General features: G+C 35.2%; 1 protein-coding gene and 1 long non-coding RNA gene across 2 annotated transcripts; both read right to left on the bottom strand.

Moving 5' to 3' along the window:
• Positions 1–342: 342 nt before the first annotated feature.
• LOC117933557 (short-chain dehydrogenase TIC 32, chloroplastic-like) lies at positions 343–6,520 on the bottom strand. The gene is made up of 8 exons (XM_034854978.1): positions 6,317–6,520; positions 4,400–4,631; positions 4,128–4,204; positions 3,853–4,006; positions 2,632–2,710; positions 1,540–1,624; positions 948–994; positions 343–744 (listed from the first exon to the last, which is right to left on the bottom strand). Exons 1-8 carry the CDS (start codon positions 6,420–6,422, stop codon positions 583–585), a joined length of 942 nt encoding a protein of 313 aa, XP_034710869.1. The 5' UTR covers positions 6,423–6,520; the 3' UTR covers positions 343–582.
• Positions 6,521–9,191: 2,671 nt separating this feature from the next.
• Positions 9,192–12,715, bottom strand: LOC117933559. The gene is made up of 2 exons (XR_004654317.1): positions 9,682–12,715; positions 9,192–9,478 (listed from the first exon to the last, which is right to left on the bottom strand). It is a non-coding gene; the product is annotated as an uncharacterized LOC117933559 (long non-coding RNA).
• Positions 12,716–15,507: the final 2,792 nt, after the last annotated feature.

Below are 15,507 nucleotides of genomic sequence, written 5' to 3'. Positions count from 1 at the left end.
AAGATTATATTTGGTTTCAAAAAATTCAAAAACAATATAAAAGAAATAAAATAAAATAAAAACTAAAACAATGAAAAAAAATTAATAAGATAGATTTAAAATTAATAATTTTTTTTTTTTTTACATTATTTCAAGCTGATTTCCTTATTTCAACTTTTCTTTTAACTTTTTTATATATAGATTATATAAGTTTAAAATTTATAAATTTAAATTTAAATTTAAACATATTTATTTTCTTTAGTGTTTATCATAGAGAAACCAAATGAAAAAAAAAATCCATTTTCAATAATTTTTTTCTTAGTACTTTCCACAAACCAAATAAGGGAAAAATACATGAGAATCTTGAGAAAATTAATTTGATATATTTCATATAACCACAATTTAAAGTCAGAATTGGCATTATTCACATCCTTCTTTGATTGTCTACTAGAATTATATGACCCATAAGAGACAACCCATGCCCAAGTCCCAACCCTATTGAGTCTAAATGGAAAAAACAAAGTTCCTTGAAAGATTGACCTCCATTCTTATGCCTGTGCCAACTGCACTTATTTGTTAAATAAGTAAAATATATAACCAAAGTCATTCTGAAATCAAACTCATGCTGAATTCCCAGAGTTTCTTGGCCAATTCGGGGTCTTTGGCCTGTGCGCCGGGCTTGGCTATGTTACAGTCAGAAAAATATTGGCCGCTCACCCCCTTCACCTGTGGATGCAATGCCACATAGCATGTGGTTGCAGCTCCCTGTCAAACACCATGAGAGAAATCAGAAGCTCAAGTTTGTACAATGGAGGTTTGAAACATTCTTTTCCTTTCCACCAAACAGAGCCAAAATTTGAGAACTGGGAAAGTAAATGTTTATTGAGACTCCTGTTGCTTGGTACTTTATGCATGAGAATAAATCATCTTGGTTTATGATGTAGAAGTATGCTGAGAAAACAGCTTACCTGCTGAACATTTTTAAGCACGTATTTGCCAACCATATTAACCAGTCCTGTGTCAAACCAAAAGAAAAAACGAAAGGCTATAAGACCCAGTAGAGTTGTATCAAACACATGAAATCATAGGAAATATTTATGAGATGTGAAGATTGAAGTTACAGCCCGTCTCCAGACAATCACAGATTTTCTTTGAGATGTTGGAAGTATATTAGTTGTCAAGAGGCTAAAAGTTGGAACAAATCAAACATGGCAAAGATATAAGAGATTATGTGCCCGTTCAATTGAAACAAGAATCCAGTTACTTCAGCAACAGATGTCCAAAAGACTCTTTTAAGAAGAAAAAAATAAAGGGCATCCTCCCGATTATGGTATTCCATGGAATTTCAAGAGTAAAATTTGCAATGATCAGAATCTTCAGGCCCAGAACTACTTAAACAGTTAGGCTGCAGTTCTTCCAAATTCAAAATCATAGGAGCATATGTCGAAAACATAAAAAATTGGAGGCACTAGTGAAAATGCCAAGTTATATGAAGAACAAGGACTGTGCATGAAATGGTTTTTCTAAAAAATAAAGCATTCTTCGAAGCAAAGTGGTTACCAGAAAGAAAGCTGCTATGACGGAAAATATTGGTGACAATTGCTCCTGGGTGAAGCGAATTAGCAGTTATGTCCACCCCATCTTCCTATTCAGAGAAACAACCGGTAATGTGATGGCAGGTTTGACTAAGTATGACATCAGTACCAAAGTATAGAGATGGAAGAGTGATATGACAACAAACAAATATATATCCAAGAGATTAGAAAAACAATGGCATGATCATACTCCTTAACGAAGTTGTTCCTAACTCATAGCCATCCAAGATGCTAGAATAAAAACAACTTCGATAATGAATTTTTACTGCTCAAATAATCCCAGCATCACATGGTTGAATCTTTGATGTTGTATTGGGAAGCAAGAAAAGCAGTTCTACATTTCTCAAGTTTGCAATAACCTTTGGATGGGCTAGGCATGCAGTTGTCCACTATAAGTAAAACCTTTCTACCCTTCATTCTGTTGTCAAACCAACCAACAAATTCTTGAAAAAGTAAGCAAGTCATCCACCCTCTTCTGCTTGCTCAATAGTGGCAACTAAGACTGCTTTATCGATAAATTAATAAATTATTCATTTATTGATAATTCAATAACCCCGTTAAAATAATAATTTCTCTTGGTCCCATGAGTATTATTTTATCAAGGTTTTACTGTATTGGATTGATCGTGCCAGCTTTACCTAAAAGAAAATCCTCTAGACCATCGGTGAGTATTCACTTCTGAATCTGAAGGAATCACACATGCACCATTCGAACAATAGGGAAAGTTGCATCAAGCATGGATAGTTTGGATTAGAAGCCACAAATGAATTATTATTAACAGTTAAAGCTCCAAAAAGGTGTCAAAATTCTGCAGTAACTCATGATTTAGAGTCAAAATTCCATGGTCTTATAGAATCAAATATTCCAAAGTAAAAGACAATGAAGACAAAAATTGCACAGAGAGGATAGGCATACAGATCCAAGGGTAGAAAAGATAAATAATAAGTTTTGATAATCATGTAATGTTATGCTTTGTTTGAAAAAACTGCAATTCATCAATGCTTTATTACCATAAAACTATTACCTAATCATTCTTATCCAAGAGAAGATTGAGTACCTTAAAAAGTCGTGCAAGCTCATTAGCATGCAAAACATTAGCAAGCTTTGATTGGCCATAAGCGAATGGACTGCTATACCTGTTATATGAGCAAGTTAAAACTGAATTAAAGAATAATAAATTGCTAAATTAAAGAATATTATACTGTGTGTCAATGTTGTACAGAGGACGGGTAGGGTGATTGGAAAGTGAATGTGGGTGTGTGTTGGAGTGCATAAGTGGAAGTGGATAATCATACATCAGAAAGAGATTGAACATTTTAGGTGCCTTATATTGTGGATCAGTTCCTAAGTCTCTTGGGTCTGTGGAGAGAGAAGTGGGAGTCTTACGCCCAAGTGGTCCAAGCCTTTTCTAGTGGGATTTGGAAAGTGCATGTAGGCGTGTGTTGAAGTGCATAAGTGGAAGTGGATAATCACACATCAGAAAGAGATTGAACATTTTAGTGCCTTATATTGTGGATTGGTTCTAAGCCTCTTGGGCTTGTGGAGAGGGAAGTGGGAGTGTTACACCCAAGGGTCCAAGCCTTTTCTAGTGGGATTTCAGGAATCTGGAAAAGCCTTAATGCGTTGACAGTCTGCAGCAGGGGACGACAAGATACAATGATGGACCGGCAGTACCACTGGATCAATCCAGCACCAAAATTATATGTTTCCTTACCAGATCATGGAACAGTGAGGGTCAGCAGCTGGTGCAGCCAGTGGATGACGAAAGATGTGGCAAAGGTGAAGGCGAGGCAGTAGCAAGGGTTTTTCAGTTCTGTTTTCAGTTTACTTACCAGCGATGAGGGACTGGCGGTGGCTGACAATAGGTAAGCTAGGTTGGCAGCAGCAATAAAGAATGGGGGTTTGATTTTGTGCAGACGGAGGGGAGTGAGGATTCAGAACTCTTTTTTTGAATTCATGTTTGAGAGAGAACAATGTTGTTTGGTTCACTAAAAACCGTCTGGTTTAGGCAATTCATCGGTTCAATCGCTGGTTCAAACTGATCAAACAATTCAAAGCCAGTTCAATCCTTAAAATGGTCCAAAGGGTAACATGGACTCGAAAGCCAACCAGTCAAGACTGGCCGGTCCGGTCCGATTTTCAAAAGACTGCTTAAATGTCACCAACTCACCAGTCTTCCAACATATCAAATCAACAGGACTTCAATGTAGATAATCGTTAAAACACTATTTCAACAGTAGAATTTAAAGCAACTCTATGTTGAAGTGGAGTTTGTTACCCTGATTTATCATTGATATTGTCAAAGCGAATTCCTCCACGATATGTGAATCGGTGACCCTCTGAGGAGACGATTACAATCCTTCCCTCTTTGCCACTTTCCTGCGTTGTTTTCTTCATCGTGTCCAACAACAAGCTTGTCAAAAGAAAATGACCTGCAGAACATATTGAAAAGAAATACAAGCTATATATAGTGCTGAATGCTTCACAAAAACTCCCACATTTTTATGACCATATTTTTTGAAACAAACATGCTTTACAATAAATGTAACGTACCTAAGTGGTTTGTCGCAAACTGCATCTCTATGTTATCTTTGGAAAGCATGTATGGGCCTGCAGTTCCTGCATTGTTTCTAACAATGACCAAAAAATGTTAGCCCTCGTTGCTAAGTTCCTGCTACTGATAGGCTTAAACATTTATGCCCGTTGTATACATGCATATAGATGGGAGAGGGAGAGGGAGAGGGAGAGGATGAAACATGACACAGCAGGCGTGTAAAGGAGATTGTTAAATGCACCTACGGTTACCACTCTTATTCTTTTCTTACATTAGAATGTTCAATGGAAGGCCGGAAGAATTGAACTCTGATGCAAATTTCCTTACGGATGCCATTGAACTTAGATCCAACTCCATCACGTCAACTTTAGCGGTCGGGATTTCCTTAACTATTGCCTCTTTTACCTCTTGACCAGCTGCCATATTCCTGACCCCCATAACGACATGGACACCACGCAATGCAAGAACGCGAGTTGTTTCAGTGCCAATGCCACTTGAGGCTCCTGTAATGACAGTATCCATGAGCAAAGGCATATGCCAGTTAGTACATATCACAAACGCTTCTAAGACAAAAACCACACAGTACATTCCATGAATTATTTATTCGTGGCAATGGCAAGAATTTCAGAACCTACCTGTGACATTCCACATTGGATAGGTATGGACTTCTCTTAAGAATTTCAATACATATAAATATAGACTTCTCTTAACCTTGTAAACGCGTTTTAAAGCTATGAAGACTCCTTTAGGTCCAAAATGGACAATAACTACACGAAACCCGGTATGTGACGATCGGCTCCCAATCGTGTAAACGCGTTTACAAGATTAAGAGAGGTTCATACTTGGACTTTCCCCCTATCTAATATGAGATGTCACACTACCAATTTAATCAAGGATCACTCCCACTATAGGAAAAAGTAGGGAGGAGGATACAACTACTAGAAGAAGAAATATAAATAGAAACAACACCCTTTCCTTCGAAAAAATGGTTATTCTGTTATATTAATGAAAATAGAGTGCCTCCAACTCCAAGTGTTTATTGGAGATAATGCTCATTTTCAGGAAACCATCTAAAGCATCACAGGACCTCATCTCTTTCCTTTTCTTATTCTTTCTCTCATTTAACATTTGTCATCCATTCAATGACAAGCAAATTGGCAATTATACAAGAATGGAAGAAACCAGTGATGGGTCGCATCATAAGAGAGTCTTCTCCACATTGCCCCAGCCTCAACAACAATATAAATTCAGTCAAGTAAGTATAAGTTATTTACAATATGGAATTTAAAAGGCAACCCGGAAGCGCCCTTGGTCAGAATTTACAGAACTGCCGACAAACTTGGCAACAAATTTCACCAACTAATCTAAAATAAAATTTGAGAAGGATGCTCAAGCAAAACATGATTTTGTCATAAAATTCTGCAATCCAAAATTCTCAGTCTAATAAGTTCTCATCGGGGGGCCCTCACGACTTTAAAACGCGTTTACAGAATTATGAGGAGTTCATATTTATATAATGGAGGAGTCCATACTTATATAGCATTAGGAACTTTCCCCCCTATCCAATGTGAGATGTCACAAACACCCCCTCATACAGACACAACGTCCTCATTATGTCCCACAAGATTGTGGGGTCAAACAGACAAACACTCTTACGGAACCAGTTCAAAGGGGATAATATCTACATGGTTGGGTGCGGATCGTTACAAATGATATCAAAGTCGATCCTCTACCTCGGTATGGGGTTTGTTTGGCCCCGTAAGGGTGTTTGTCTATTTGACCCCACAATCCCGTGGGATACAAGGAGGATGTTATGTCTGCATAGGGGTGTTTATAACATCCCACATCGGATAGGGGGAAAGTTCTTGACGCTATATAAGTATGCACTCCTCAAACCTATAGAGGTATTTTAAAGCCGTGAGGCCTTTTGAGTTCAAAGAAGATAATATCTACATGATTGAAAGTGGGTATTTACATAACTCAAATAAATACATACAATAAAAAAGGAGAACACGATCTCTGAAACTCCTGCATCCAACACAGAAACCCACCCATATTCTCCACAATTGATTGATAATACAGCAATAACAATTCAAGAAAAAAAGAAACCCATATCTCATTTTTCTTTCTAAGAATGATATCAAAAGACCAAAAAACAAAACCAAAAACCAACCAGATGAGATATGACCTGTAACAATGGCAGTAAGACCAGTGCCATCAATTCCTTGAGTAACTTCCTCAGCTGTTGAAGAACCTGAGAACCCAGATGCTCCCTTTCTGCTGAACAACCACATCCTTCTCTTCTCTCCCCTTATGTGAATGAAGTTTTTTTCTTTCCTCTTGTTAAAACAAAAAGGCAGCGCAATGTCAATGACAACGGTGTATCAATTTTTTCTTCGGTATGATGCTGATTGCGATGTTTGTTACCCCTTTTTTCTATGGGCTGGTAGTCTGTCACACTGATTTCGTTGTCACCCCAGAAAATGCGGAATTGTATGCAGTCTGTACACGAATCATTAAAAAATCCTTGTGGAGTCCAGTTTGACAAGCTGCCTTCACGAGGAACCACAGAAATTTGATACTTTTTTCTTAATTTGGAATATAATCCCATCTTCATAATTTGTTTCTTATTATATTTTACATTCTCACCTAACAAAATTTTTGTCCTTTTCAATGAGTGATACCGAATGGTATGACTCGTGAATATGATGACTCGTACTCAGTACGTTGTCATAAGTTTGACTTTTATATATTCAATAATTTGACCTCGATTCGTCGGCATAAATGTACTACTTTTTCTTTCCATATGTAAAACATAAATTTAACCTCAATTGGCTTATTTAATAATTATATCGGCTAACCTAATTATAATCATAACTTATATTTGACTAATTTAAAATTTTGATTTTGAATAAAAAAAATACATGATGTCTTGTTTAATTAATAATTAGATCATATTTTGGTTTATATTTATAATTCTATAATTATTGGTATAGTCGACTTGTTTAATTGATAGTTTAAATTCATTTAATTTAAAATTTTATTTGATGTGAAAGTATATTTTGAGCTTGAATCTCAACAAATTAGAAAATGTGACATGTACTCCTATCTTAGGCATATGATTGTGACATATCACATCGGATATGGGGGAAAGTTTCTGACGTTATATAAGTATGGATTCCTTGTAACCCTGTAGGCGCGTTTTAAAGTCGTGAGGGTCCCTTTAGATCCAAAGCGGATAATATTTACATGATTTGGAACGGATCGTTACAAATGATATCAGAGTCGATCTTCGACCTCGGTGTGGAGGTTTATTTGGCCCCATAGAGATGTTCATCTGTTTGGTCTCGCAATCCCATGGGATACAACGAGGACGTTGTGTCTACATGGGGAGGGGGGGTGTTTGTGATATCCCACATCAAATAGGGGGGAAAGTTCATGCCACTATATAAGTATAGATTCCTCGTAACCTTATAAACGCGTTTTAAAGCCGTGAGGGGCCCTTTCGGTCCAAAGCGAACAATATCTACATGGTTAGGAGCGAGTTGTTACAAATGATATCAGAGTCAGGTTCCCGACCTCGGTGTGGGATTTGTTTGGCCCCATAAGGGTGTTTGTTTGTTTGGTCTCACAATCCTATGGGACACAACGATGACATTGTATCTGCATGAAGGGTATTTGTGACAGCCCACGTCGGATAGGGAGGAAAGTTCCTAACGCTATATAAGTATGGACTTCTCTTAACCCTGTAGACACTTTTTAAAGTCATGAGGGTTCATTTAGGTTCAAAACGGACAATATCTACAAGGTTTGGAGCGGATTATTACAAATGGTATCAGAGCCAATCTCCGACCTCGGTGTTGGGATTTGTTTGGCCCCGTAAAGTGTTCGTCTGTTTGGTCTTGCAATCTTGTGGGACACAACGAGGGTGTTGTGTCTGCATAAGGGGGTGTTTGTGACATCTCACATCAGATAGGGGGGAAAGTTCCTACCGCTATATAAGTATGGATTCCTCGTAACCCTATAGATGTCTTTTAAAGTCGTGAGGACCCCTTTGGGTCCAAAGCAAGCAATATCTACATGATCGGGAGCGGGTCGTTACAAATGGTATCAGAGTCGATCTTCGATCTCGGTGTGGGGATTTGTTTGGCCCCATAGGGGTGTTCGTTTGTTTGGTCCCGTAATCCATAAGACACAACGAGGATGTTGTATCTGCATGAGGGGTGTTTGTGGCATCCCACATTAGATAAGGGGGAAAGTTCCTAACACTATATAAGTATGGATTCCTAGTAACCTTATAGACGCGTTTTAAAGTCATGAAGACCCATTTGGATCCAAAACGGACAATATTTACGCGATTGGGAGTGGGTCATTACATATGATTATGAAGTCTAATGAAATAAATACACTTACACTATGTTTGGTTCTTGAAAAGTATTAAGAAAAGATCAAAACAATATTAAGAAAAATAATTTTATCATATTTGATTTCAACATAGAAGATAGAAAAGAAAATTAAATATAAATTAAATTAGATAAAAATTTACATATTTTTAAATTATTTAATCTTTACATAGAAAATGAAAAACAAATAAAACGAGTTTAAAATAACATATAAAATATTTTTTTTTTCACTTTTTCTTTCTTTCTATTTTTTTCTCTCACATTTTCCCTCATACTTTATATTTTTCACGAGCCAAACATAGTCATAAATGATCACAATCACTAAGACCATGTTTCATTTCAAAAAAATTAAGAAATAATATAAATATATATATATATATATATATATATATATAAATTTAAAATCAATAAATTATTTTTATATGTATTTTAAACTTATTTAACTTATTTTAATTTTTCTATATAAGGATTAAATAAGTTGAAACCAAGCAAAAAAATATTCATATTCATTTTTTTTTTTTCTTAGTACTTTCCAAAAAACCAAACATTGGATAAGGGAAAAAGATTGATAAACCTCCAGAAAATCAATTTGTTATATTTCATATAAGCACAATTTAAAGTCAAAATTGGCATTATTTCACAGCCTTAAGAGACGACCCATGCCCAAGTCCCAACTTTATTGAGTCAAAAATGGAAAACTTAAAGTTTCTTGAAAGATTGACCTCCATTCTTATGTCAGTGGCAACTACACTTGATTGCTAAATAAATAAAATATTTAACCAATATCAGGCTGAGATCAAATTCATGCTGAATTCCCAGAGTTTCTTGGCCAATTCTGGGTCTTTGGCCTGTGTGGTGGGTTTGGCTATGTTACAGTCAGAAAAATATTGGCCGCTCACCCCCTTCACCGGTGGATGCAATGCCACATAGCATGTGGTTGCAGCTTCCTGTCAAACACCATAAGAGAAATCAGAAGCTCAAGTTTGTACAATGGAAGTTTGAAATATTCTTTTCCTTTCCACCAAACAGAGCCAAAATTTGAGAACTGGGAAAGTAATTGTTTATTGAGATTCCTGTTGCTTGGTACTTTATACATGAGGATAAATCATCTTGGTTTCTGACGTAGAAGTATGCTGAGAAAAAAGCTTACCTGCTGAACATTTTTAAGCTGATATTAACAACTCCTGTGTCAAACCACAAGAAAAAACAAAGGCTATAAAACCCGGTAGAGTTGTATCAACAGACTCTTTTAAGAAGAAGAAAATGAAGGTCCATGGAATTTGAAGAGAAAAACTCGCAATGATCAGTTAAAACAGCTAGGAAATGGTTCTTCCAAATTCAAAATCATACGAGCATATGCCAACACATCAAAAATTGGAGGCACTGGGGAAAATGCCAAGAAGTTCTATGAAGAACAAGGAATGAGCATGAAATAGTTTTTCTAAAAAGTTGAGCTAGCATTCTTAGGATTGAAGAAAAACAGCTCAACCTTTATCCATATGTGAACTTATACCCGCAAAACATAAATTAAGAAAATAAAGTTGTTACAAGTAACAATGTTGCTATGACGGAAAAGATTTGTGACAATCGTTCCTGGGTAGAGCGAATTAGCAGTTATGTTCACCCCATCTTCCTATTCAGAGAAACAACTACCAATGTGATGGCAGGTTTAACTTAGTATGACATCAATACCAAAAGATAGAGAGTGATATGAAAACAAACAAACATATATCCAAGAGATATGAAAAACAATGACATGATCTAATTTGACCTTAACGGCTTTTTCAAAAAGATGTTCTATTGTTCAACTACTAATTTGACTTAACAGCTTAAGCCATTAGGTAATGAGCCCACAATGTATATCTAGCTAAAACCTTTATCCAAATGGCTTATTAGAAAGGTTTCCTATTGTTAAGCTGCCAATTAGACCTAAAACCTTAAGTAATGGGATAATGGACCATAATGAATACCTGGCTACTAAACCTCCTTACATGGATAAATGGTCAGAGAGACTCAGAACTCAAGACCTAGTTAAGCTGGTTTTGGATTATGTCAACAAAACCAATTTGACAAAAAAGCTTAAGCTTTTCGGAAATGGACCCACAATGTATGCAATGCTAATGCACAATAAGCAGAATATTTGGATTGATCATGCCATCTTAACTCAGAAGAAAATCCTCCAGCCCATCAGTGACTATTCATTACCGAATCAGAAGGAATCATACCATGAACCATTCAAACAGTAGGGGGAGTTACATCAAGCATAGATAGTTTGGATAAGAAGCTACAAAGGAATTATAATTAAGAATTAAGCACCAAAAAATGTCAAATTTAAAATTTCTACAGCAACTCATGATTTAGAGTAAAAATTCCATGGTCTAACAGAATCAAATATTAAAAAACAAAAGATAATGACAATAAAAATTGCACATGGTGGACAAGCTAGTTTGAAAAAACTACAATTCATCAATGCTTTTGTACCATAAAATTACTGCCTATTTTGTTCTTATCCAATAGAAGATTGAGTGCCTTAAAACACCGTGCAAGCTCATTAGCATGCAAAATATTCGAAAGCTTTGATTGGCCATAAGCATATAGGCTGATATACCTGTTATATGAGCAAGTTAAAACTCAATTAAAGAATAATAAATTGCTAAATTCAAAGAACATTTAACAAATACGCACTGTACCCATTATACTGTGTGCCAATGTTGTATAGAGGATGGGTAGGGTGAAACTTCACACAGGTATAACCAGTCTACACTACTCTGTTCCGGTCAAATTAATGCTGATTAAATAATGGACGGTAAATTTAATAGTGTAATACTGGAATTGAAGGGGTTGTTTGCCTTGTTGGCATGCTATGCATCCCTGACATATGAAATTTGTTTATTTTGACATTATGGTGCACCAAAAACTTCCACCTTAATTAGTTTGAGTGATATGAAGATTGGCAAGAGTCATGTTTCAAGCATTCATGACAAAGATCATCGTCTGTAATCCACCCAAAAAAATGTCCACACAAAATAAATCAAGCATTCTTCATAAATTTTCCTGATTCATTCGATGAGATTTGTCACATGACGTATAGACAATAGCATTAAATTAGGGCAGCTACATAACATGAAAAAGTGATCCATGAACGTAAAAACAGATGAAAAGTATAGAAATAAAATACAAGCTATATATAGTTCTGAATACTTTACACGGAACTAGCAGGGTCGAGGATGCTTGATTATAAATTTTTTAAAGCAAACTATGGCTCTTATCTCTATTATGAGCAAGGATCCCAATCTTTCTAACTTCATTACTTGAGAACGTCTCATTAAACCTTTAGAAAACTATAAACAGTATTGCTGATGGTTGACGTTTCTCAAGAAAGAAGGATATCATTGTTTTCAAAACTCCCACAGCTTTATGAGCATATTTTTTGAACCAAACATACTTTACAATAAATGTAACACACCTAAGTGGTTTGTCGCAAACTGCATTTCTATGTTGTCTATGGAAAGCATATATGGGGCTGCCATAATTCCTGCATTGGTTCTAAAAATGAACAAAAAAATTTAGTCGTCATTGCTAAGTCCCCTATGTTAATTAGGCTTAAACATATACCCATGTTGTATACATGCATGTAGTCGGGAGAGGGAGAGAATGAAACATGACATAATGAACATGTAAAAGAAATTGTTAAATGCACCCACAGTTACCACTCTTATTCTTTTCTTACATGAGAAGGTTCAATGGAAGACTGGTAGAATTGCTCTAAGGCAAGAGGGTTATGGGAGTTATTGTTTGCATTGTTTGGTGTTACTTAGGTCCTCCCTTCTTCGGTTAGAGATACTCTTAGTGGTTGGTGTGGCTTCAAGTTGGGCAAGAAGCGTAGGAAGGTGTGGAACGCAGCCCCTTTGTGCATTTTTTGGGCGGTTTGGAAGGAAAGAAACAGGATAGCTTTTGATAATGAAGAGTTATCAATTCATAGGTTGAAGAATTCTTTTGTTTGTAATCTTTGGTTGTAGACTAATTCGGTTGTAAATGAGGGTCCTCTTCCTTTGATTAATTTTTTTGATTGGCTAGGCACTAGTTGAGGGCGGGTATTGTATCTCTATTTCTTTTTGTGCCTATTGGCGCCTCTTGTATACATCCTGTATGCTTGGGTCAGCCTCAAGGCACCCTTTTCTAATATATTTTTGTTGTGTGTTTGCCTATCAAAAAAAAAAATGGAAGACTGGTAGAATTGTACTCTGATCCAAATTTCCTTACAGATGCCATTGAACTTAGATCCAACTCCATCACATCAACTTTAGCAGTCGGGATTTCCTTAACTATTGCCCCTTTTACCTCTTTACCAGCTGCCATATTCCTCACCCCCATAATGACATGGACACCACGCAATGCAAGAACACGGAGTTGTTTCAGTGCCAATACCACTTGATGCTCCTGTAATGACAGTATCCATGAGTAATGGCATATGCCAGTTAGTACATATCACAAACGCTTCTAAGATAAAAACAACTCAGCACATTCCATGAATTACTTATTCGTGCCAATTGCAAGAATTTCACAACCTGCCATTTTAATCAAGTATCACATAAGCAAATTTCTGTTCTCCAAGCCTTCGATGATGCTCATTTTCAGCTAATCTTTTCATTCTCTAGTTAAACATTAGCCCTCCATTCAATGAAAAGTAAATTGGCAATTATACAAGATCGAAAGAAACCAGAGATAGGTCGGATCATAAAAGTCTTCTCCACATTGCCCGAGCATCGACAACAATATAAACTCAGTCCAGTAAGTATCAGCAATTTACGATATAGAATTTAGAAGGCAACCCAGAAGCACCCTTGATCAGAATGTACAGAACTGCCAATAAACTTTGCAACAGAATACACCAAATAGTCTAAGATAAAATTTGAGATTGATGCTCAAGCAAAAAATGATTTTGTCATAAATTTCCATAATCCAAAATTCTCATTCTAATTTATTTGCAGTCCAGAAAGCTTAGAAGATGATAAGTTGGGGACTTGATTAAAAAGTTCTCTTCAGGGGGTGTTGGGACATTCCATGAAAATTGAAATCCGCGTACCATTTTTGAAGTATGAATCCAACTAAACTCAAATAAATGCATACAACAAAAAAGGAAAAACACAACTGATGATTACCAACAGAACACTGAAACCTCTACTTGTAACACAGAAACCAACCCATTTCCTTGTCATATTCTCCACGATTGATTGATAATACAGTCATAAAAATTCAAGGAAAAAGAAACCCATATCTCATTTTTCTTTCTAAGAATAATAATAAGAAAAGGGAAAATTCAACCCAGATGAGATATGACCTGTAACAATGGCAGTAAGACCAGTGCCATCAATTCCTTGAGTAACTTCCTCTGCTGTTGAAGAAGCTGAGAACCCAGACGCTCCCTTTCTGCTGAACGACCACATCCTTCTCTCCTCTGCAAAATCCCACAAAACCCCACGTTCCCAATTTGTAAAAACTAAAAACCAAAAAATTCTTTCTTCACAGAAATTTTGTTCTTCTCTAAAAAAATAAATAAGTGGATAAAAATGGCAGTGCATTGGACATTAGGGTATCATTCCCCTTTTCTTTTTTGGAATGATGCTGATTGCCATTTAATCTTCTCTGTATCTGTGGTTGCTTATCTGTCACCCTAATTGGTAATTGCATTGCCACCCAAAAGACAGAAACGGAAACCCCAAAAAAAAAAGTGAAAATCTATGCAGTCTATATATGAATCATGAAAATCCCTTGTGGAATCCATTTAGCTAAGCTTCCTTTGCAAGGAACCAGAGAAATTCGATACTCATTTTGTAGTGTTTTTTCTTAATTTGAAATAAAATCCCATCTTCATATTTTGTTTCTTATTATATTACATTCTCACCCAACAAAATTTCTGTGCTTTTCGACGAGTTTACCTTTATCAAATGATTATATACTATGTCATAAAGGATAAATATGTAATAAAAAAGTCGATACCTTCTAAAAATAATTCAAGTTTCATGCACTTATATTTCAAATATAATACATACGATGATCAAATGTAGTACATACAATGGTCAAATGTAGTACCTACAACGATCATATGTGGTATTTATACCATTAAAAGATAATACCTTAAGGATTAAAGGTAAGACTTTTGACCTAAAAAAAGTGCATAAAATAATAGTTATTTTTAAATAATTATTTGAATTTTGTATTTTATAAATTTTGGTTCTTATTTTATAATTTTTTTTTCATAAAAGTGCATGGAAACACACTTTCTCTTAAAAAAATAAGTGTATTAATGTAGTGTTTCTATATTATCATTAAATATCCTTCTAAGTAAGTTGAAAATGGGATTTTATTTGTGTGAAAATTTGATGAATGACAATTTATATGCATTTATTTATGCATAATCGTATATTTTATGAAGATAAATTTTTTTTTATTTGTAACACTTTTAAAAATAAGCATTAGTATTTTGATATAAATTAAAATTTTCACATTGTTTTTGGTAACACATTGCAATGATAGCAAAATTTGATATGATTCACCGATGCCACTTGAACCCAACATGTTTTTTGTAGATTTAACTTGAATATATTTATGTTTTTGTCAAATTTATGTAAAGCCACATAATATGTAGAACAAACATATTTTTTGAATCAATTTGTATAATATGAATTTGATAAATCTAATAATTGTATTAATAAATTGGATTATAACAATAAAATATTTAACCTATATATAACTCACTTTTGAATAAATAAGTTATATGATATGTCATCTATTTTAATAATTAGGGTGTATTTAGGTTCATCCTTTAAATTTGATAATTATTCATATCGTATTTGAGTTGATTTATTTAATCGGGTGTCAAAATTTCGTTTGACAAAAAAGTAATTTTTTAAAGAATCATCCATAAAGTGATTATTTAAGATTCACTTATACGATTCTTGTATGTTTTAAAAAA

Source organism: Vitis riparia, chromosome 16 (genome assembly GCF_004353265.1).
Source record: "Vitis riparia cultivar Riparia Gloire de Montpellier isolate 1030 chromosome 16, EGFV_Vit.rip_1.0, whole genome shotgun sequence".
In the NCBI taxonomy this organism is placed as follows: Eukaryota; Viridiplantae; Streptophyta; class Magnoliopsida; order Vitales; family Vitaceae; genus Vitis; species Vitis riparia.
This window is presented reverse-complemented; position numbering and strand designations above follow the sequence as displayed.